The following is a 23425-nucleotide window of genomic DNA, read 5'->3' as shown; positions in this document are numbered from 1 at the left end:
CTCAGCCAATTACCGAGTACAAGAACCTTTATAGAAAAGTCAGATAAGCTAAAGGCACACAGAAAGGGATAAACCATTTGTTGGTAGAAATTAGTAATGTTGGCATGTTCAGGGGTATATGGTAGTAGTTCAGATTTAAGAATATAAAATTAATTCTTGGAATACCTGTGTGAATGATGAAACAGAGAGGTCAGGAAGGATACGTGTGGCATCCCCACAACCCGACGCACGTGTCGCCATTAGCTTTTTCCAAGGGTGAGATGTGGTGATAATGAGTCTGCTGAAAAGTTTCCTGTGCAGAACGGAAAGTGTGAGTTCAGTATTAGGCTTTTTGCCCCAAATCAAAGAAATAACCTGGAGCACATGTTGGTGTAAGTGCAATGTGTAGATGCACATTCACACTGTGGCCATTTAACAGACAAAATAAGGATAAAGGCTAAAGACCAAATGAGCAAATAACCTGCAGTAAGTAAAAAAAAAAAAAAATAGTAATAGTACATGTACATACCATAGGGTACATTGCTGATGCTATTTTGATAAAGAGTTAAAGCCATCCCACCACGACAAGGTGTACCCAATCATGATGGACCCTCACTGGTGCCAAATTTGTAAGATTTCTGTTTTTTTTTTTTTTTGTTATAAAATTATGTATAACAGCATCAAAAAGTTGTAAAAAAATACTTTTATCATTAAAATTTGACACATTCCTTTTAAATAGTCTGTCAACTTATTTAACCCCCAAAACTGCTCAGATCACTAGATGCTATTAGAGCAGGTGTAAACATATGGTAGCACAAAAAAGAATAAAAATGTTATCTGCCAATGTTACCTTTTGTGTTTGGTCAGTAATCTCTCCGCCTGGTACGTCATCAAAACCAACCCCCATCGAATAGAGAGGTGCCGGCTTGCTACTAAACAGTGCAGTCAATCAAGGCCACATATTAGTATCATCCTCTTACTTTCTTTTTTTTTTTTTTTTTTTTTTTCATTTCTTACAGCTAAAAACTCCCTCAGGAACAGACCTACTGATACAAACTGAAAATGACAATATGATCAAGGAATGGTACTCCGCACTGTGCAGCACTATCGGCATCCCGGTACGGTCCTGTGATATTCATATGTGGTCATTTTATTGAGGACGATGATAACCTAGAATAGGTACAAGTGTAGCAAGATCTCAGCTGTGACAAGCATTAGCCTGATTGGGTAGAAACAAGAATGTTCCCATTCACTGACAGCAAGCAGAGATCTCAGAAATGCCAAAGAATTATATTAGTAAGTTGTCACTAGGTTCCTAATCACCATATCTGTATTTCAACACTAGTAGGAGCTGCATGTACATTTTTGCGTGCTTCACACCTGAATTTCTTGCACATTCTGTGTCTGCACTTAGATCGAATGCTCACTCTATTGTTTAATAGCAAACAGAAGAACTGTGATCGCAGCTCTGTAGGATGTAAAAGCTGCCCTTACACCTTAAATGGCTAACGACTGAACAATTGCTATCTCCCCCGCATGCTTTCCCCATGCACATGCACTCTCTGTTCATCCGAGCATGCATGCATTTTCAATGGGAAGAAGGGAGTAAGCTGCTTCCTGGCATTTCTGAAGTAGTCTTATATCCTGCGGGAACAAAAAGATCAGATATTGAATTTCAACATGAGTTGAGAAACTACCATAGACATTGTGTGGCTGGCCAGTCAAACTTGTGTGGCCAACATTAATATAATGCTTATAAGGGCCTTAACTTTGAATCAGTACATGGTAATAAGTGATTCAATTTATTTATAAAATGTAACCATGTTTGTGTAAGTGACATGTAGATAGGCTCGGACTAGCCCACCGGAGAGCAGGAGAAACCTCCGGTGGGCCGCCCCTGTGAAGGCATGCTATAGAGTAGTGAATTACACTTGATTCACAATTGCAGAAAAAGGTATAATTCATTAAACAAGCTAGCTAAATTATTATTACATAGAAGCAAAAGTAAATGTGTGCCCTAGGGTCAGGTTATTTTTGCATGTAACTGAACAGTGAGCCCCAATAATCAATGTTACTGGTGGGCCTTTGCCAATCCTGTCTGACACAGATGCGGAGATGATTATATTCAGCATAAATTGGTAAGGAGACGATGGGTGAATCTGCCCATAAAGTATTGGTGATTACATATATTTTCTGCTGTATAGTAGAACACACTTGATTGAACGTCTTAAAGGCATTACCCACTCTAATATATTTTTAAATGGTCAGAAGGGCATTAATGAAAAAAAATAATTCACGCCATCAATTCCCTGCTCTTCTGCTCTGGAACGTCAAAGGTCCTATACCGATCTCTGGGTTCTGGATATTCTTGACGCTTGAAGTGACCACACAGTCCATTGGTCCTAGTTAGTGGCCGCAGATGGCCACATGTCCCTGATGAGGGGGGACAAGATATTATGGGTGTGGGAACAACATGAGGTTGGGGAGAAGAGAATACTTTTTTTTTTTATTAATTTATTTTCAATTAATGCCATTCTGACCATTCAGTAAAAAAAAAAGTCTACATGCAAAAAAAAACTTTCATTAAAGGGATTATCTTTCTTTTTCAGATTATGGAGTCTGAGGAACCCAGTGAGGACGTTGTGCCTGACTCTCCAGTAGAGAAACACGGGAAGGATAAGCACGAGAAGGAGAAAGATCACGATTCTAAAAAGAATCGATGTAGGTGTGATCAGAGCAGCCAAAGTCTCTATAGTAGTGGATGTGGTCTTTCCGCACACAGGGGGACATAAGGAAAAATCAAGCACTTGCCTATAGCAACCAATCACACCGCCGCTTTCATTCCATAAATATATACAATTCAGTTAGGTCGCTATGACTTTATTCATTTTTTATTGCATGAATAAAAATTAAATCTTCCGTATATTTGTATTTTTAGCCATAAAACAAACGTCTGTTGATAATTCGGAGCAAAAGAAGACCAAAACAAAATTAAAGAAGTTTCTTACAAGACGTCCAACGATGCAAGCCGTACGTGAGAAGGGCTACATTAAAGGTGATTTCCTTGGAAATACAGGATTTCAGCTGAAATCAGAGCAAGTTGGTGCCATAAAATAGTAAATTCACCTTAGAAATCGAAAGAGAAAAAGTTCCCTTTAAAATTTTCAGTTTGAGCTCTGTGTCTGTGGGTTCACATATTGCAATCAAAGTGTTTCTTTTCCACTATTTTCCAAGTTTACAGGAAGAAAACGCCACAATATGAATGCAACTTGTGAATATAATGCCTAACTATCCTCCAAGCATTAGTAACAAGAAGTCCATAGTGTCATCTCATTTTCGGCTTCATCAGGGGTGTATATTAGGAGTGTTTGACTTATTTTTCCGACAGAAGCTACCAAGTACACACGTGGTCAGAATTGTTGGTACCCCTCGTTTAATGAAAGAAAAACCCACAATGGTCACAGAAATAACTTGAATCTGACAAAAGTAATAATAATAAAAATCTATGAAAATGAACAAATGAAAGTCAGACATTGCTTTTCTGCTTCCACAGAATTAAAAAAAAAAATTAAACTCATGAAATAGGCCTGGACAGAAATGATGGTTCTTCTTAACTTAATATTTTGTTGAACAACCTTTTGAGGCAATCGCTGCAATCAAATGATTCCTGTAACTGTCAATGAGACTTCTGCACTTCTCGACCGGTACTTTGGCCCACTCCTCATGAGCAAACTGCTCCAGTTGTCTCGTGTTTGAAGGCTGCCTTTTCCAGATGGCATGTTTCAGCTCTTTCCAAAGATGCTGAATAGGATTTAGGTCAGGGCTCGTGGAAGGCCACTTCAGAATAGTCCAATGTTTTCCTCTTAGCCATTCTTGGGTGTTTTTAGCTGTGTGTTTTGGGTCATTATCTTGTTGCAAGACCTATGACCTGCGACTGAGACCAAGCTTTCTGACACTGGGCAGCACATTTCTCTCTAGAATCCCTTGATAGTCTTGAGATTTCATTGTACCCTGCACAGATTCAAGACACCCTGTGCCAGATGCAGCAAAGCAGCCCCAGAACATAACCGAGCCTCCTCCATGTTTCACAGTAGGGACAGTGTTCTTTTCTTGATATGCTTCATTTTTCCGTTTGTGAACATAGAGCTGATGTGCCTTGCCAAAAACTGCCATTTTTGTCTCATCTGTCCATAGGACATTCTCCCAGAAGCTTTGTGACTTGTCAACATGTAGTTTGGCAAATTCCAGTCTGGCTTTATGATTTTTTTTTCAACAATGGTGTTCTCCTTGGTCGTCTCCCATGAAATCCACTTTGGATCAAACAACGATGGATGGTGCGATCTGATACTGATGTTCCTTAAGCTTGAAGTTCACCTTTAATCTCTTTAGAAGTTTTCCTGGGCTCTTTTGTTACCATTCGTATTATCTGTCTCTTTGATTTGTCATCAATTTTCCTCCTGTGGCCACGTCCAGGGAAGTTGGCTACAGTATCATGGATCTTAAATTTCTGAATTATATGTGCAACTGTAGTCACAGGCACATCAAGCTGCTTGGAGATGGTCTTATAACATTTACCTTTAACATGCTTGACTATAATTTTGTTTCTAATCCCCTGATACAACTCTTTCCTTTGCTTCCTCTGGTCCATGTGGAGTGTGGTACACACCATGTCACCAAACAGCACAGTGAGTATCTGTAGCCCTATATACAGGCCCACTGACTGATTACAAGATTGTAGACACCTGTGATGCTAATTAGTGGACACAACTTGATTCAACATGTCACTTTTGTCACATTATTTTCAGGGGTCCCATCATTTCTGTCCAGGCCTATTTCATGAGTTTAATTTTTTTTAAAATTCTGTGGAAGCAGGGTTGAAAAGCAATGTCTGACTTTCATTTGTTCATTTTCATTGATTTTTTAATTTATTATTACTTTTGTCAGATTCAAGTTATTTCTGTGACCATTGTGGGTTTTCCCCTCCCCCATGACATCACACCTTGAGAGAGGATCCGCCCCACCAAGGACAGGAAACCGTCTGAAATAAAAGGGCAGCACCTCTCCCTCGCTTCAGTTGGTTTCCCGTCCTTGATGGGGAACCTGTCTTGAAGAAAGAAGACTTACCTGGGGCTGTCCCGGTGTGGAAGAGCGGGCACTGGCCTGTGCACCGGGTTCAGTATCCCAGAAGCGCCGTCCGCAGCTTTCTCCTGGGGTCTCTGCGCCGAGCGGGGCGCACGCGGTGAGGCAGGCTCTGTCCTCCCAGAGACCGCGGCGCCGTCCTCCCCCTGCAGTGTGGAACGCTTCCGGGTGTGACGCGCCTGACGTCACGGCGCAGGGCACGCTGGGAGCGGCGCACTGGGTGACGTCAGGAGGCGGCGCCGATCCAAGATGGCGGCGCCCATCGGAGCGTCCCAGGCCGTTTTTTTTCAACGGAGCTCCGGCCTGAGGAAGGGGGAGGGCCCACAGACCGGAGGAGGCTGGATGGCCCTATATTTAAGGGGGGGGAGCTATCCTGGAAGCGTGGTGCGCTTCTGAGACATGGCTGATCCAGATAGCCAGGAGCAGCAGCTTACCCCCCACCTCAGCAACAGAAAAAGCAGAGGGATGCATCGTATACAGACAGCCGCTCGAGTAATCGTAGTGGCAGCCGCAGGAGTAAAGCTTCGTGTGCCTCGGGACCATCCAGAATGGAATCATCGGTTCCGCAACAGCCTCCGAATCCTTTACCCGTTTGTGACCTCCGGGGGTGAGTGAGCTTCATGAATGTCACTGGTTAGTAACGGGAAGTCTCTTATGTGCTTCCTTTTTTTAGGAGCCTAAGAAGAGTAGTGCCAAGCAAAAGCATAGAATATGTGCCCTTTGACAAGCTTCTCTCTCAGTAGAGTGGCAGAAACCACTTTGCCATGGCTGTGTGACCAAAACCATAGCTGAGAATTCCCGGGATTTTGCTGCAAATTTAAAGTCCATAGTACATGCAGAAGTTCAGGGGTCCCTGAAAGGGTTCCTTAGAGGGAAGAAAAGACCCCGTAGAGAGGTTTCCTCCGTCTCTGATTCCTCCCAGTCCGAGTAGCAGTGGGATTCATCGTCCTCTTCCTCATCGGGGGGCGGTAGGCCCTACTTCCCCATTGAGAATACAGACAGACTGGTTAGGGCAGTAAGATCAACCATGGGTCTGGAGGAAGAGAGAGCATCTAAATCCCGGGAGGACATCATGTTTGCGGGCTTGGGAGAGAAGAAGAGACGCTCATTTCCGGTTAACAGTAAAATTCAGGGCCTCATTGACCGGGAGTGGAGGAGACCTGAGAGATCAGGGGCTTTACCCTCCTTCTCCAAAAGAAGGTATCCCTTCGAAGAGAAGGATGCGGAACCTTGGGATAAGATCCCCAAGGTGGACTGTGGCAAGGTCATCGAAAAGATCTTCCCTGCCCTTGGAGGACTCTGGCGTCCTAAAGGATGCACTGGATAAAAGAGCTGACTCCTTCCTGCGCCACACGTGGGAGGCGGCGGCAGGCGGCCTAAAACCAGCGGTGGCTAGCACCTGTGTGGCGAGGTCCTTGATGGTGTGGCTCCAACAGCTGGAAGACCAGCTTAAAGATAAAAAGGTCTCCAGACAGGCAATACTTGCAGAGCTACCTCTAATACAAACAGCATCGGCCTTCTTGGCCGACTCTTCAGCTGACTCGGTCAGACTGTCAGCTAGGGCAGCGGGACTATCCAACGCAGCCAGGCGGGCCTACCTTCGAAACAGAAACTGTGCTCCCTCCCGTGTGACGGTAGACTCCTGTTTGGCCAAAAGTTAGAAGACCTGTTAGAAAAATCAGGTGATAAAAGCAAAGGGTTCCCGGGATTTTCGGGGGAACCAAGAAGATTTAGTTTTCGGAGGAGAAATTTAACCGGGGTCGTCCTCCGGGAGACAAAAAGAGATGGGAAGCCAAGTCCAAAAAAGAATCTGGCTACATGTTTGGAGGACCATCCTCGAGTTCGAAGAGATCCTCCCAATGACGCCAGGCTGGAAGTGTGTGGAAGGCTTTCCCACTTTTTTCCAGCTTGGGACACGATAACAACAAACCCCTGGATTCTGAAAATTATCAGTGGGGGCCTGAAGATCCGGTTCAGCCAGACCCCCTGGCGGACCTTTGTGGTTACCCCCCTACGAAAGGTCCAGGAAGAACAATTAGCCCTGGAAACAGAAGCGTTCGAGTTAGTAGGAAAGTAGGTCCTTCTCGAAGTACCAGCAACACAGAGAGGGAGGGGGTTCTATTCCCCACTATTCATGATAAAAAAAACAAACGGGTCCTTAAGGACCATCATCAACCTCAGGAGTCTGAACCAAGTAGTAGAAAACCAGACTTTCAAGATAGAGCCAGGAAGCTCGGCAGTGAAGCTCTTACATCGCAACTGCTTTATGGCTGTAATAGACTTGAAGGACGTATATTATCACGTCCCAATCCATCCGGAGTATCAGAAGTATCTGAGAGTAGCCCTGTTTATTCAGGGGAAGCTGAGGCATTTTCAGTTTGCTGCCCTACCCTTTGGCCTCTCCATTGCCCCGAGAATATTTACGAAACTAATAGCAGAAGTGACAGCCTTCCTACGGATCAAGAATGTAGTGATCGTGCCATATTTAGACGACTTCTTGATAATAGGGAAAACAGAAGCCCACTGCTCCAGTCAGCTCCTAGTGGTCACGGAAGTGTTGCATCAGCTGGGGTGGTTAGTAAATTTCCAAAAATCAAGACTAACCCCCTCCAGGACTCAGACCTTTCTGGGTCTAATCCTAGACTCTCGTCGCCAAACCTGCTTCCTCCCAGAGGACAAAATCTGCAGGTTGATTGCATTAGTCTCGAAGGCCATTCAAGCTCCGGAGATGTCTCTGAGAGAGGCAATGTCCCTCCTGGGTTCTATGACTTCCTGTCTCCCAGCAGTTATGTGGGCCCAGGGGCATATGAGGCGGCTTCAGTGGGAGGTCCTGTCAGCACAGAGGTCCTGCAATGGGCATTTAGAAGGCAGGCTCTCTCCCCACAAGTAGTAGATTCCTTTTCGTGGTGGACAGTCAGGGGAAATCTGACCGCAGGCGTTGAATGGTCCAGACCAGTAGATCGGGTAATTACGACCGACGCAAGCAGTTCCGGATGGGGGGGTCATCTGGCAGAACTCTTAATACAGGGTCACTGGGCTTACCACGAGAGGGGAGCATCCTCAAACTTAAAGGAGCTTTGGGCAGTAGAAAGATCCCTCAGGGACTTCCTCCCTCACATCCAAAATCACCATGTCCAGGTCAGGTCCGACAACCGGACAGCAGTAGCCTATGTGAATCACCAGGGAGGGACAAGGTCACGCCCTCTGATGGTGGTGGCAGACAGGATCCTTGGTCTAGCAGAGCGAAACCTCCTATCCCTCAGCGCCCTTCACATAAAGGGGGTAGAAAACGTGAAAGCAGATTTTCTAAGCTGCCATACCCTAAGACAGGGGGAGTGGGGGTTGAACCCGGAGGTCTTCCATCAGATTGTCCAGTTATGGGGGCAGCCAGACATAGACCTGTTCGCCACAAGGGCAAACAGAAAGGTGCAGAGATTTTGCTCCCTAAATCCGGCAGAAAATCCCCATGCCGTAGATGCCCTCCAGATTCCTTGGGGGTTCAGGAAGGCCTATGCCTTTCCGCCATTAGTGATGATTCCAGTAGTGGTGAGGAAGATCCGGGAGGAAGGCGCCAGGGTGATTTTGATAGCCCCTTTTTGGCCCAAGAGGCCTTGGTTCTCTCTGCTTCGACTAATGTCGGTGTCAGATCCCTGGATTCTACCAGAGAGGCCGGATCTTCTCATGCAGGGACCAGTATTCCATGCCCAGGCCAGGGGGTTCCATCTTTCGGCATGGAATTTGAGAGGTCGCTATTGAGTAGCAAGGGGTTTTCACCAGGCTTAGTTTCTACTTTATTGGGGGGGGTAGAAAACCAATTACAACCAAGATTTATAGCAGAGTTTGGGGTAAATTCCTAGAGTATATAGATATCCCGCTATCGAGCAAACCTCCGATCAGGGGGATCCTGGAATTTCTGCAAAAGGGGTGGGACCTGGGTCTAGCTACAGGGACCCTTAAGGTTCAAGTTTCAGCTTTGGGAGCACTCTACAATTGTAATCTGGCTGGGAATAGGTGGATCTCGAGGTTTATCAAGTCCTGTGCCAGAGCAGGACCGGTTAGGTCCATGGGTGTTCCTCCTTGGGACCTGAATTTAGTCTTGAACGCTCTTACTAGTGAACCATTCGAACCCCTACACAAGGTTTCTCCAAAAATTCTCACCCTTAAGACCATCCTCCTAGTGGCCTTAACGTCAGCCCGTAGGGTGGGTGATCTGCAGGCCCTCTCGGTTAATCCTCCTTACACACAAATCTTTGAGGATAGGGTCACCTTGCGGCCAGATCCAGCGTACCTTCCCAAGGTGGTATCTAGATGTCACCGTAGTCAGGAGATTGTGCTACCCTCGTTCTGCAGCAATCCCAAGAACCCAGGGGAAGTCAGGTTCCATAGCCTAGATGTTAGGAGGTCCCTGCTACAGTACATTCACATGACTAGTCTGTGGAGGAAAGACGGTTCTCTGTTCCTGGCCTTTCAAGGGTGTAGGAAAGGTCACGGGGTGTCCAAGGGTACCATCTCTAGGTGGCTCAGGGAGGCCATTTGCTTAGCCTATACGTCCACAGGGGTTCCAGCCCCGGACAATGTGAGGGCTCATTCCACCAGAGCCCGTTGCAACCTCCTGGGCAGAGAGAGCAGACGTCTCGATCGAGCAGATATGTAGGGCTGCTACTTGGTCTACACCATCCACCTTCTTTAAGCACTATCGGTTGGATCTGTCCTCTTCTGATCTCACCTTTGGGAGAAGGGTACTTCAGGCGGTGGTCCCTCCCTAGGGTGCTCATAAATTCTCCAAAATTCTCTCAAGGTGTGCTGTCATGGGGGAGGGGAAAACACCAAGGTTACTTACCGGTAGCCGGTTTTTCCTGAGCCCATGACAGCACTCGTAGTTTCCCCCCCTTATTTTTTCTATGTTTCTCACACCCTGGTGTGCACTGTTTGGGGTGGTGTGTATATGTTTATTGTGGTGTTGGTTATGTGCCTAACCTGTTTAGGGAGGTCCTCTCAATGCTCTGTAAACAACTGAAGCGAAGGAGAGGTGCCGCCCTTTTATTTCAGACGGTTTCCTGTCCTTGGTGGGGCGGATCCTCTCTCAAGGTGTGCTGTCATGGGCTCAGGAAAAACCGGCTACCGGTAAGTAACCTTGGTGTTTTTCTTTCATTAAACAAGGGGTACCAACAATTTTGACCACGTGTGTGTATATACTGCTATAAGAGCATAGGAATTCATGGCAGATAGGGGCCATCTTTTCCTGAGAAATGTAGGTTGAAATAATTGCGAGAACCACTAGGGGTGGTGCACCATTGTAGGTGACTGCTCTGGTTTCCACAGAAGTACAAATATCTAGCGTTTCGCCCATAGGTCGCAATGACTGTATCTAAATAAGGACACGGCTATGTCTACCAGACTAATTTGCCCCATCAAATTTGGGGATTGCAGTGTACAGAGGAGGCTTTCTACACATGACATTAAATATTCAAATTGTCTCATCTTAGAGGAAGAGGACAAGAACTCTATGCCACCTATTGGAAGTAACAATCCTAAAAGTCAATATCGACTCTTTAGTGAGCCTTGCCTCATGACTTAGGATAAAAGCCAAACCAGAATCTCAATTTGCAGACACGTGTTTCTGGGTGTTGCCCCTCCTCAGTGCAAAGTATGTGATCTGATTTGGCTAGGTGAATTATAATTTGTGATCCTTTTCTCTGTTGACACAGTCTAGATTAGATGTGGACAGGTGTTTCGCCAGTTACGTCTCAGATCTACTGTAGTTTACCGCCGGCTGAATGCTTATTAAGTTAGTCAGTCAAGTGGTCAGCTTTCTGTGCTGCTTATGTTTGCAGATCCTGTATTCGGCTCCAGCCTGGCCAGTCTTTGTCAAAGAGAAAACACTACAGTGCCAACATTTGTAAAGATGTGCATCGACCATATCGAAGAGCAAGGTATGTAGCATGTGTACATCAATGAAGTGCATAGGACTAGGCTGCAGCGCCTGGCACAGCCACCACAAAATGCCTGAGGGGTGCAGCGATTGATGAGCACCGTGCCCATTTATTGACGAAACCTACCATGATCAGATATTGAAGACCTGTCCAAAAGGATGTCGGGCTTCTCCATGGTGATGAATCTACACCTTTACCACTTGGACATGATGAGTGAAGGTTTTCAGCCTCCAAAATATTTCATTGATAGTCAACAACTACAAATATTAAAGGTTTAGTGTCGCGCTTCAGGAGTGTCGCGCTTCAGGAGTGTCGCGCTTCAGGAGTGTCGCGCTTCTCTGCTTGCTAGGTGGGGGGGAGCAATTCCTTCCTGGAATGATTGTTCGTGTCGGCAGCATCTTTGTGCCCAGGGCCACTGAAACTGTCTGGATCCAGCGACCAGGCCAACTGCAAGGCAGCACTTGTGAGCTCTTTAGCAAAGAACTTGTAAGCGCATGCTCCTTGCCTAGGTAAGTTGCAAAGTTGCTTGTTTTCACAAACACTTTTGCAATTTTAACCATTTATGATATTGAGAACACCCCTATAAAACTACTGTTACTTTACATATTAGCTCTGACGGCTTATTCCATGTACTGACAATATCCGCCAACAAGAATCCGGCTGATGTCTCTCCATTGATTGGATTTTACGTTGGCTTTCATACACATGTGGAGTTTGCGGGAGACCTGGATTTGCATGTCAGGGACACAAATAACTGTATTGTGATGAAGATAGTGATCACGGAGTGACACCATTATTTCACTTCTTCTTTTAGGACTGGACGTTGACGGCTTGTACAGAGTCAGCGGAAACCTCGCGGTGATACAGAAGCTCAGATTTGCGGTGACACACGGTGAGTTCTGTTTTCCACACACGTCCACTTATTCATCATTCTCGTCTGATTGGAAATTTGGTCATTGTAGTGCTTTATTTCCTGCTTTATCTATTGCGGAGCGGCCTGTAGATTGTGATCCTAAGTGGATTATCGAGAGGTGACTTTAAGATCCTTCCTGCAGGTCATCTCACATCTGTAGTAGTCAATATAATATGGTGGCCGTAAGTGCACCCCGACACAAGGAGAAAAAAGACACTGCATATAGATGCGCACACCTCATGTAATATACAATACAAAAAGATTTATTGAAATCACAGAAAACAACATTAAAAATATTTAAATGGTACATCGAGCATCCGCAAGCCACATTTATCCACATAATATATTGCAGCCTCCATGAGCCAATAATATGGTAAGTGGAGATCCCAGCTATGGAGATCCCAGCTATGGAGATCCCAGCTATGGAGATCCCAGCTATGGAGATCCCAGCTATGGAGATCCCAGCTATGGAGATCCCAGCTATGGAGATCCCAGCTATGGAGATCCCAGCTATGGAGATCCCAGCTATGGAGATCCCAGCTATGGAGATCCCAGCTATGGAGATCCCAGCTATGGAGATCCCAGCTATGGATATGAACAGCAATGGATATGAACAGCAATGGTTATTGTACCACCATGGAATAAAGCAGGAATAGTGTTATCTACTAAGACAATCAAATACACGTGTAATGCAAGCACCTATCAATAATGGGAATTATGACCTGATACAGAAAGTAATAATATAGCCTCACACAAGACAATAGTGGGAGTAAAGATGGATGGTAGGGGTAGACGGGTAGCCACAGCATACAAAAAATGCCACTAATTATGTAATATAAGCCTATATCAAATCTGAGAGGAAGGCAATAGAATAGGCGAACAGATCATGAAAACTGTGCCATAATAGCAGAACACGGGCTCAAAGATAATAGCCCAAAAATAGCCAAGAAATAATGGGGATATACCTTCTGGCATCTGCTAACCGGATAACGGAGAGTCCAGGTGGGTGGAAATGGGACGAGAGAGGATGCAGGGAGAACCCCATGCGTTTCGCCGTGTAGCTCACGACTTCATCAGGGGAATGAGCTCCCTGGTGATTCAGTAAACTTATATATGTGCTCAAAATTAGTCTCATACCGGTGGGATGGTGTGCGGTCAGGGTCCGGAAGTGGTCATAATGAGGAGTGCTTGTTGTGAAAATCCAATAAGACGCCTGCGCACTGCATAGATACCCGCCATTCATCTACATGTGGTTGGTGCAATTGCACCTGCATGCATGTCACTGAGCCATACAGCGAGGAAGTGAAATGTTCACAAGGTGGGTGTCACCATCGCCTGTGTGCAAGGACCAAGCCCTAATTGAACAGGTGGAAGCAAACAAACAAAAAAAGCTCCCTCGTGTGGTCATATTAGGGAGGCGCACCAAAAAGAAAAAAAAAAAGAAAGAAATTGTATCAGTAGAAGGAGGCAGTAATCGGTTGTCATGATGCCCATATATCGCGTAGAGTGGCTGGCGACGTGATTACAGACAATTAGTACAAGGTGAACAATGGCCACTTGATGTCTAGCGATGTGATTATAGACACATGTGACCATTGTCCTGTTGGTCGATGATCAAAAAAGCCTGGCGGTCATGGTGTCTGGCGCCACCAGTAGCCATGCATAGATGAGGTTAATTAAGTGCCTAAAGATATTATATTAGGCATGTCTGGTTATGGCCCTATTGAAAGGCGAAATCTATCATGGTGTAATCCCATGGATTGTAATGGCCATAGAGCGAGGTCTAGCGACTTTAATTTACACCTCTATAGCAATAGTATATTATAGGCGAATAACTACCAGCGGGAGACAAAAAAACAAAACCCTAAAATATATTTTCAAGATCAATGTATGGGGGACACCATGACAGCATCATGGGTGGACAACCGATATAAGGTGAAGGATTGTCAAGGTATCCTATTTGTGCCAAACCTGCTTGATGGTAGCACCCTTTGTCATTTGACATCTACTGGTGGTGCTCTCTTACTCTTTGTAATATAATAAGTGCACCCTAAGTCCATCCATGATGCCAAGCATTAAATGGTGTCGTTGTTTGCAGTCCCTCCTATTAGTCTATGACAACAGTTACTGTACATATACGACCACCTCCACCGTAGAAGATTCGGACCCCTCTGCATCTCCAGTTGCTGTGTGTATAGATGCAGTTGGCTGCACAGAAACTGTAGGTTTTAGGACCCTTTGGGCTCATAACTAAGGAGCTTTCATGGGATTAGAAATAGTGCCACACATATCAGCAGGTTATGTGCAGTATTGCAACTCTGTCCCATTCACCTTTGTCGTGCTGAGCTGAAAAACCAGACACAACCCGTGCACAGGTGTGGTGGCGCTGTTGTTGGGAATAAAGCATCCATGGTTTCCTCATTCCTTTATTGTTTTCCAGGCGGTTTGGTCTAACTTGGAATCAGCATTGTGTTCTCAGTATATTTGAATGATTTTTTGAAACTTCTGCCTTTTTTTATTATTATTATTATTATTATTATTATTATTATAAAGTTTTATGCTATTTTCCTACTATTATGATGCAGCCGGGTAGCCCAGCAACAACACAATAGTAAAAAATGAAATCCTTGTCCCAAACGCCAGAAGCTTTGTTTTTTCTGTCACTTCTCTTCTTTTACTATTTTGATTTCTTTGTTTTGTGATCTGGATACTTCCAGAGACTTGTTTATTCTTTGACTGAAAACTAGATCATTAGTTTTCCATGTCCACAAAATCAAAAGTTGGGACTGTGATCCTACTACACCTCTGCTGCTCGGTGGGCACTGGGGACATGCGGATTTAGGGTTATTGGTATCTATGAAGAGCAGACACTTGGCAAACATGCCACATCTCATTAGTATACGTACATGGGGAATAACAATCCCGATGTGGAGGCAATGTACAAGTGTGCACAGTTACCAGGAATACAGACGCAGCATTGTGCCCTTCATAATACTCTACGTTTTATTGCAGATGAGAAACTGGACCTGAACGACAGCAAATGGGAAGACATTCATGTGATCACCGGGGCACTGAAGATGTTCTTCAGAGAGCTGCCCGAGCCGCTCTTCACCTACAGCCATTTCAACGACTTTGTGAATGCAATCAGTAAGTAAAAATCTGATATTCATCAGGAGTGCACTTATTCATTCACCATTTCTAATCCTTTCACTGTCAAGTTTAAAGTTCCTACATCACTGTAGTAAAAAAGGGGCTAAATAAGGTAAAAGATTGCAGAATGTTTCGTAATAAGCCTTCATCTGGGGGTGACTAAGGCCTATGATGAAACCCACCATTCCAGCAGGATTTGACAGGTATATGATGGGTATGTAATAATAATTTATCACTAATTTCTTTTGCCTTTGTTTTCACATCCTATTACCAATACACTGCTGGTCCATGACTTTGCTGTATGTTATACACAGTATTCACTACATTATAAATATATAATTTTTACCTGCTGTAAATGATGAAGTTGGTAGATTAGTGCAATTATACACAGTGTATTATATGTATATTTCATAATCCTTAATACTATGCTGTACCCTCATAAACCTGTTTGTACTGTGATTTATATTTATCCTGCTGTAATATGTCACTATCCCGTCCTACGCTCAGGTGGCGAGCATTTTATTGGTATATGGTCCCCTGTCCTGGTCCCCCCCCCCCATCCTGGTATATGCGCTCCCCATCCTGGTATATGTTCCCATTTCCTGGTCCCCCCATCCTGCTCCCCCCATCCTGGTATATATGCTCCCCCCCCCCCCCCCATCCTGGTATATATGCCCCTCCCCCCTATCCTGGTATATATTCCCCCCCCATCCTGGTGTGTGGGCTCCCCCCCCCCTCCCAATCCTGGTGTGTGTGTGTGTGCTTCCTCTTCCTCCCCCCCCATCCTGGTGTGTGCTCCAGACCCCCCCCCCCCATCCTGGTTTGTGCTTCAGACCCCCCCCATATCCTGGTGTGTGCTTCAGCCCCCCCCCCCATCCTGGTGTGTGCTTCAGCCCCCCCCCCCATCCTGGTGTGTGCTTCAGCCCCCCCCCCCCATCCTGGTGTGTGCTTCAGCCCCCCCCCCATCCTGGTGTGTGCTTCAGCCCCCCCCCCATCCTGGTGTGTGCTTCAGCCCCCCCCCCATCCTGGTGTGTGCTTCAGCCCCCCCCCCATCCTGGTGTGTGTGCTCCCCCCCCCCCCTCCCAATCCTGGTGTGTGTGCTCCCCCCCCCCCCCCCCTCCCAATCCTGGTGTGTGTGCTCCCCCCCCCCCCCCCCCTCCCAATCCTGGTGTGTGATCTCTCCCTCCCAATCCTGGTGTGTGGGCTCCCCCCCCCCTCCCAATCCTGGTGTGTGTGTGTGTGTGTGTGTGTGTGTGTGTGCTTCCTCTTCCTCCCCCCCCATCCTGGTGTGTGCTCCAGACCCCCCCCCCCCCCCATCCTGGTTTGTGCTCCAGACCCCCCCCCCCCATCCTGGTTTGTGCTTCAGACCCCCCCCATATCCTGGTGTGTGCTTCAGCCCCCCCCCCCCCCATCCTGGTGTGTGCTTCAGCCCCCCCCCATCCTGGTGTGTGCTTCAGGCCCCCCCATCCTGGTGTGTGCTTCAGGCCCCCCCATCCTGGTGTGTGCTTCAGGCCCCCCCATCCTGGTGTGTGCTTCAGGCCCCCCCATCCTGGTGTGTGCTTCAGGCCCCCCCATCCTGGTATATACGCTTTCACCCCCCCCATCCTGGTATATATGCTCCCCCCCCCCCATCCTGGTATATATGCTCCCACCATCCTCGTATGTCGCTCCCCCCCCCCCATCCTGGTATATATGCTCCCACCATCCTCGTATGTCCCCCCCCCCTCCCAATCCTGGTGTGTGTGTGCCCCCCCTCCCAATCCTGGTGTGTGTGTGCCCCCCCCTCCCAATCCTGGTGTGTGTGTGTGTGCTCCCCCCCCCATTCCCAATCCTGGTGTGTGTGTGCTCCCCCCCATTCCCAATCCTGGTGTGTGTGTGCTCCCCCTCCCAATCCTGGTGTGTGTGTGCTCCCCCATTCCCAATCCTGGTGTGTGTGTGCTCCCCCATTCCCAATCCTGGTGTGTGTGTGCTCCCCCATTCCCAATCCTGGTGTGTGTGTGCTCCCCCTCCCAATCCTGGTGTGTGTGTGCTCCCCCTCCCAGTCCTGGTGTGTGTGTGCTCCCCCTCCCAGTCCTGGTGTGTGTGTGTTCCCAGTCCTGGTGTGTGTGTGCTCCCCCTCCCAGTCCTGGTGTGTGTGTGCTCCCCCTCCCAGTCCTGGTGTGTGTGTGCTCCCCCTCCCAGTCCTGGTGTGTGTGTGCTCCCCCTCCCAATCCTGGTGTGTGTGTGCTCACCCCCCCCCCCAATCCTGGTGTGTGTGTGCTCACCCCCCCCCCCCCCAATCCTGGTGTGTGTGTGCTTTCCCCCCCCCTCCCAATCCTGGTGTGTGTGTGCTCACCCCCCCCCCCCAATCCTGGTGTGTGTGTGCTTTCCCCCCCCCCCCTCCCAATCCTGGTGTGTGTGTGCTCACCCCCCCCCCCCAATCCTGGTGTGTGTGTGCTCACCCCCCCCCCCCCCCAATCCTGGTGTGCGTGCTCCCCCCCCCCCCCTCCCAATCCTGGTGTGTGTGCTCCCCCCCCCCCCCCCTCCCAATCCTGGTGTGTGTGTGCCCCCCCATCCTGGTGTGTGTGTGCTCCCCCTCCCAATCCTGGTGTGTGTGTGCTCCCCCCCCCTCCCCCTCCCAATCCTGGTGTGTGTGCTCCCCCCCCCCCCCCCCCCCCCCCAATCCTGGTGTGTGCTCCCGCCCCCCCCCCTTCCTCCCCTGGTGGCCACACTCCTCCCATGGCCTCAGGCTCGAACAGAGGCGCCACACTCCTACCGACAGGTATGTGCTTATGGTGCCGGACATCACACTGTGTTCAGTGCCTACGCATGCCGCGATCTCCAGCGCCACACTCCATTCCTGTCTGGGATGTGGATGTGTTGTTCTGTCTACAGCCAGATGTGTGACATATATAATACAGCCATTTCTGCAGCCCTGGTCTAATGATTATGGTTGATCCTACACCTATATTACACTATTTCATAATTTTCCTTTCAGACTAGGGGCTCATTCACACGTCCGATGTTCTTGAACGAGTGCTACCTGTGGTTTTCGCTGATGGCACTTGTACCTGTGATAGTCTATGGGACCATTCACATGTCCATGTTTTTTCGCTGACTGGGCCGTTCCTGGAAAATTGCGACGACATGTCTGATTTTGACACTTGGCCTAAAGTCTCATCAAAATAATCAGTACATTGTCTTGTACATGAGAAAAACTGACGTCTGAATGAGGCCTAAGAAGTAAAAAAAAAAAAATTGCACCTATATTAAATTGATATTTTTTTTTGCTGCAGTTCCTAATAGTGGCCACTAGAGGGCACTGAAGTACAGCGTACCACCAGTCTCTATGGACAGCGGTGTTAGTGTGCATAATGAATTGTAAGTGACTTTTTTTCTCCTTCTCTTTTCAGAACAAGAGCCCAAGCTCCGTGTTCAGGCAGTCAGAGATTTAATTAAACAGTTGCCAAAGCCGAACCAAGACACAATGCAGGCGCTCTTCAAGCATCTCAAGCAGTGAGTGGGGAGCATTGAGTACACGATAGATTTGTCATTGGGATTGTCTGACTTTTTTTTTGTCTTGTAAGTGGCATTTTAGCTGAGCTCAGTTGTTTTCTTGCGCGGGAATCTGAAATCCAAGCATTGCCGCACAGAAAAAGCTTATAATTCAGAGAGGCTGTCGCTGCCTGCTCTCTGCAGGATTGTGCATGTGAACAAGTCAGAAACTTACAGGCGTTCCTAAAGAAAATGGCAGCGATCTATGGGTATAATTGTCTTTACAGCGGATATCTCTGAAGTCTGTATTTGTACATGAAAACGCCACCAGCAACCTAATAATCGGGTGTGATTCCAGGGTCCTACTTCTTATCCCATACAGGAAGATTCAATATACACATCTTTATGTTTTAGGTATTTTAAATTAAGAGTTTAAGGGATTGTCCTCCTTGGTCAGCCCTTACCCAGACTTTAGTGCTGGCACCCCCAAATCAGACACCTGGGGATCTGCTGCGTGAGGCGCCCACTAAAATCAATGGCTGTAGTATTCGAGCTGCTGCTGACGATAAGTGGGTGGTCCTTGTATTGAGACCCCCAGCGATCACTAAAAATACTGCTCTTGCATTCATGCAGTCAGTGTTGTGCAGGCTCCATAGAAAGTCTGTGTGTCTGTACGCCGCATGTGAAAGTGCTGAGCATTGCTGCTTGCAGAATTAAGGACCTCAGAGCAGTGTTTCCAGTGATTGGTTCTCAGGACCCCGACCTCCACCGATCACCAATACGTTTATGAAAAACATAAAACAAAAGGTTTTATTTATTTTTTATTGTTACATTTAACATAACCTGAGGCTAATCAATTAAAACACCGCGCTGATGCTCTGAATTCTGCAAGTGCAGAGAGCGGTATGGGGACCCTTAGCCTTTGTATTGAGCCTGTACCTAGCTCTGTCGATGCACGTATACGAAGTTGAGCTCTTGTGATTGCAGAATTAAAGGGAATCTGCCACTGGGTTTTTATGTAATCTGAGAGCAGCAGCATGATGTAGGGTCAGAGAGCCTGATCCCAGCCATGTGTCACTTACTGAACTGCTTAGTCCAGTTTTGAAAGTGCTAGAATGATGTTTGTTCACCTGCGCTGCCGTCAGTAGATAAGAAAGAACGGTAGTCCGAAAGCTAGTTGCCGAGGTTTATTGGTCAACGCATTTCAAAGTTTCAAACTTCTTCATCAGGACAAAACCACAGTTGCTGTGGTTTATGGGTCAACTTGTTTTGACGTTTCATACTTCTTTATCAGGACAAAGTCTTACGGTAAAATGGTTTTGTCCTGATGAAGTTTGAAACTTCAAAACGCGTTGACCAATAAACCTCATCAACTTGCTTTCGGACTACCGTTCTTTCTGATCTACTGACGGCAGCGCAGGTAAGCCCACATCATTCCAGCACCTTTGATTTCTCTCTCGTGGGTCTGCAGCAGCCTAAACTTCTTTCAGCGGTTGTGTGCACACAACCCGACCACGTGAGCACGCTAATGCGTTTTCTCTGCGCACTATTTACCCAGATAAGACCCTAGTGCTCTTTGTCCCTTCCAGATTTATTCTTAGTCCAGTTTTGATACATTTTCTCTGCTGTAAATGTAGCAGTGCTATGAATGCTGAGCCCACAACTCTGATTGTCAGTTTACTGACAATGTAATCAGTGGTACAGTAGCCGGACTGCCTGGCACAAGATGCCTAGTGCTGCGATGATAATCTCCTGCTGATAAGACACTGATTGTATTGAAACTACTGCAAGCTTCTGAGCAAGTGACATCCCTGTAATCGGGCTCACTGCCCCTACATCATGCTGCTGTCAGATTAAATAGCAAAAACCTGGTGACAGATTCCCTTTAACTGTATTAACAGTAAATAAAGTTTCATTTTTATTTTTTTTTGCATCTTCTATCCAGCGCTGATGATCATTTAAAATTGCAAATCTCTTTATTTGGCTTGAGCCTTGTATGAAAAAAAAACAAAAACAAACTTCTAAGTGGCCTCCAAGCACTGCTTACTCCTTAGTCCACTGTTCAGGCTTTTCTGTACTCCTTTACTGTGCATTGGGAGTACGAGCTCTGGCAGTGGCGTGCAAGCAATGTAGGAGAGTGCTCGGTATTCAGTGCCGTTATCCTCCTCTGATTGCTCTCTGTATTCTGTATAATGACTCCTACATCGTACAGAGTTCAGAAAAGCCAGACAAGTGGATAAAAAAAAAATCCTCTCCTCTGACCAGTTGCGCCCCCATGTGGATTTCTTCAGTTGTGCATTTCACAGCCTGGCACTGTTCTTGCACTGTTCTCCTGGTGAAGATCCAACTGTGCTCCCTGGAGGAAACTATGCAAATGAACTCTCATCTAAAAGGAAGAATGCGGTTTTAGTGCCCCCTATAGGTAGTAGCCTGTAAACCAATGTCAGTCATTAAAGAGCCTTGAGATATGGGCCCTACCTGGGACGCCCACCCACCCACCATCTTGCTCCCCATCAGGGCCAGGATACTAGTTGGGTCATAGGACTAATTCTTATGTTTTTTTGTGTTTTCTCAGCGTTGTAGAAACTGGAGAAAAGAACAGAATGACCTTTCAAAGTTTAGCAATCGTCTTTGGTCCAACGTTACTGAAACCGGAACAAGAGACTGGTAATATCGCCATCCACACGGTCTACCAGAACCAGATCGTAGAGCTAATTCTGCTGGAATACAACGCCATATTCGGCCGCTGACGTCACTTTTCTCAATGGGAGCAACCACTCTGACATCTCATCCTGAAGGACAAGGATATTATATTATTATTTACTGATATTTTATTGCGGACCAAACAGTTTTGTGCTGATGTTTGCACTTGTACGAAGATGATGAGACCCCCTCTAGGTTTGGACGTTCAGATTTGCGCCACTTCCTCTTGGCATTGACCATATCCATTCTCTTTATATCATTTTTTTTTTGCATTCAGTTGCTTTTTTTTCCTTAACAGAACTGCAAGTCTAACACAGACACTGGATCGACTGGAAAATAAAACTACTAATCTCACACCGTAGATACGAACCTTTGATCGCTGTTGCTTGCGCTGAAGTGTTTGCAGCTAATAAGTGGCGGTGAATCATTTGTAGTGAAATTGCATCTCGTACGTGTCTCTTGATGCCGACAATGACTTATGTGCCGGCATGCCGGTCAGTAGAAGCCGCCGCTCCATCTACCATCTCGCAGTTTTGCATCGGAGTTTGGTATTACAGCTAACATTTTGGCTTCTGTCATTTATGGCCTTGAAGAACTGCACAGTACTAATATTGTCCTATTTCAGTCTCTGAATTCTGGATCCTCGTATTCTGTTGAACTGACCTGATTGTGTGTAATAGTTGGGTATTCTATTACATTACAGTGTATTAAAGAGCACTTGCCCCTAAATTTATATATATATGAAATCTAGTCCTTGAGTTGTTCGGTTTTGACTTTTTGTAGTTATATCTGTCTTTGGTCCCCATTCACATTAGACTAAAGTCAACAGGAGCGGACAGCCATCTGATGTGTATGAACAGCCTCCCGACTATTCACTGACAGATTATTTTGGGGGACAAAAGGATCGAGGGTGTTTCATTACAGTGCCAGATCATTTTTTTCCTCTGGGAGATGAGCTGTGACCACAGGAGGTGTCTACTATGATGCACCCCTCCCCATTGAAGCTATGTATGTGGGACAATCACGAGTAATGGCTGTCAGCTAAACAAGCTTTCAGCCAACCCCTATCTGTATGGGTATCTTTAGTGTAAAGACACAGTAGAGGAAAATTGACCAAACCTTCCGATTTCGGTGGTCGCAGACGACCCTCTGATGTGTATGATGATGAAAAATCTCAGAGGAAAGAAAGACTGGGCCATTGGCATTTTAACACCCCATCCTTTTATTTTCAGGGGACATAAGTCATGGCCAGAAGTGTTTTAGCAGCTTCTTTCTTTCCTCTCCATGTTGGAAGCACTTGAATGCACTCTGCAGCTGTTATGGCGGAGTTGGCGGAGATAACAGTCTGCTGAACAAACGTCTGGAAGCTCTCGTTTATGGCTGACTTCTAGGAGTTGTCCACTAGTCAGACAACCCCTTCTGAATCCCCATGTTTGCCCCCAGTAAAATAACACCTATACTCGTCTCCGGTGCCAACGCCGTTTCAGCTTTCTTGGGGATAGCATGACATTGTCACACGAACTCTGATAGAGCCAGTGCTGACACCGCTGGAACAGCGCCAACCCTGGAGAAGAGTATGGGTGTTAAATTACTGGGGGCAGACAGAGAGATTCAGAAGAGCTTGTCTGAGTAGTGGATAACCAATTTAAGAAAGAAGAGTAGAAACCGGCTCACCACGCCTGATGCACATTTTACTCCTGTACTCGTTACCTAGTCCTATGAAAGAAAAAGATTTGTTCAGCGCTTGGATTAATGATTTCTGGCTTTTTTTTTTTTTTTTGCACTTATTAAAATGTACCCAGATATAAGTTGGGAGCTAAAATAACATCACTTATGCATTTCTAATTCATACACTTTGCTATGACTGAATACGTGTCACATTCGAAACTCTTAATCAGTGTCCTTTTATCTGTCAACCTGTGTTGGTTTATGGATTTTTCATATGTGCCAATAAACCTAAAAATCCCTTTTAAGCTAAGTCTTGGACCTACCATTACAGCTCCATGTTGTCCTAGACTCCTCACTGGCGTATACGTCTGGTTATGAAGATATCGAAGGCAGGACCAGATTCCTGGGCTTCCCCAAGTCCCATTTTTTGGCACAAAGCCTACAAATCTGACGAGATAAATGAACC

The 23425-nt window shown here is 46.4% G+C and overlaps 1 protein-coding gene across 9 annotated transcripts in view; it reads left to right on the top strand.

Moving 5' to 3' along the window:
- Positions 1 to 22020, top strand: part of ARHGAP12 (Rho GTPase activating protein 12) — a 99379-nt gene extending 77359 nt beyond the window's left edge. For all 9 annotated transcript variants that reach the window (XM_073677624.1, XM_073677623.1, XM_073677622.1 and 6 more), the window contains 8 exons: positions 999 to 1097; positions 2589 to 2700; positions 2918 to 3034; positions 10953 to 11051; positions 11866 to 11943; positions 14977 to 15111; positions 18507 to 18609; positions 21164 to 22020. In XM_073677624.1, the coding sequence (XP_073533725.1) occupies positions 999 to 1097; positions 2589 to 2700; positions 2918 to 3034; positions 10953 to 11051; positions 11866 to 11943; positions 14977 to 15111; positions 18507 to 18609; positions 21164 to 21338 (918 nt within the window). In that variant the 3' untranslated portion in view covers positions 21339 to 22020. The remainder of the gene's footprint in view (positions 1 to 998; positions 1098 to 2588; positions 2701 to 2917; positions 3035 to 10952; positions 11052 to 11865; positions 11944 to 14976; positions 15112 to 18506; positions 18610 to 21163) is intronic.
- Positions 22021 to 23425: the final 1405 nt, after the last annotated feature.

The sequence above is a fragment of the Phyllobates terribilis genome, unplaced genomic scaffold, assembly GCF_046119375.1.
Source record: "Phyllobates terribilis strain yellow unplaced genomic scaffold, ASM4611937v1 Scaffold_4__5_contigs__length_816908805, whole genome shotgun sequence".
NCBI lineage: Eukaryota > Metazoa > Chordata > Amphibia > Anura > Dendrobatidae > Phyllobates > Phyllobates terribilis.
The sequence above is the reverse complement of the archived record's forward strand: the minus strand, read 5'-3'. Positions and strand labels throughout refer to the sequence as shown.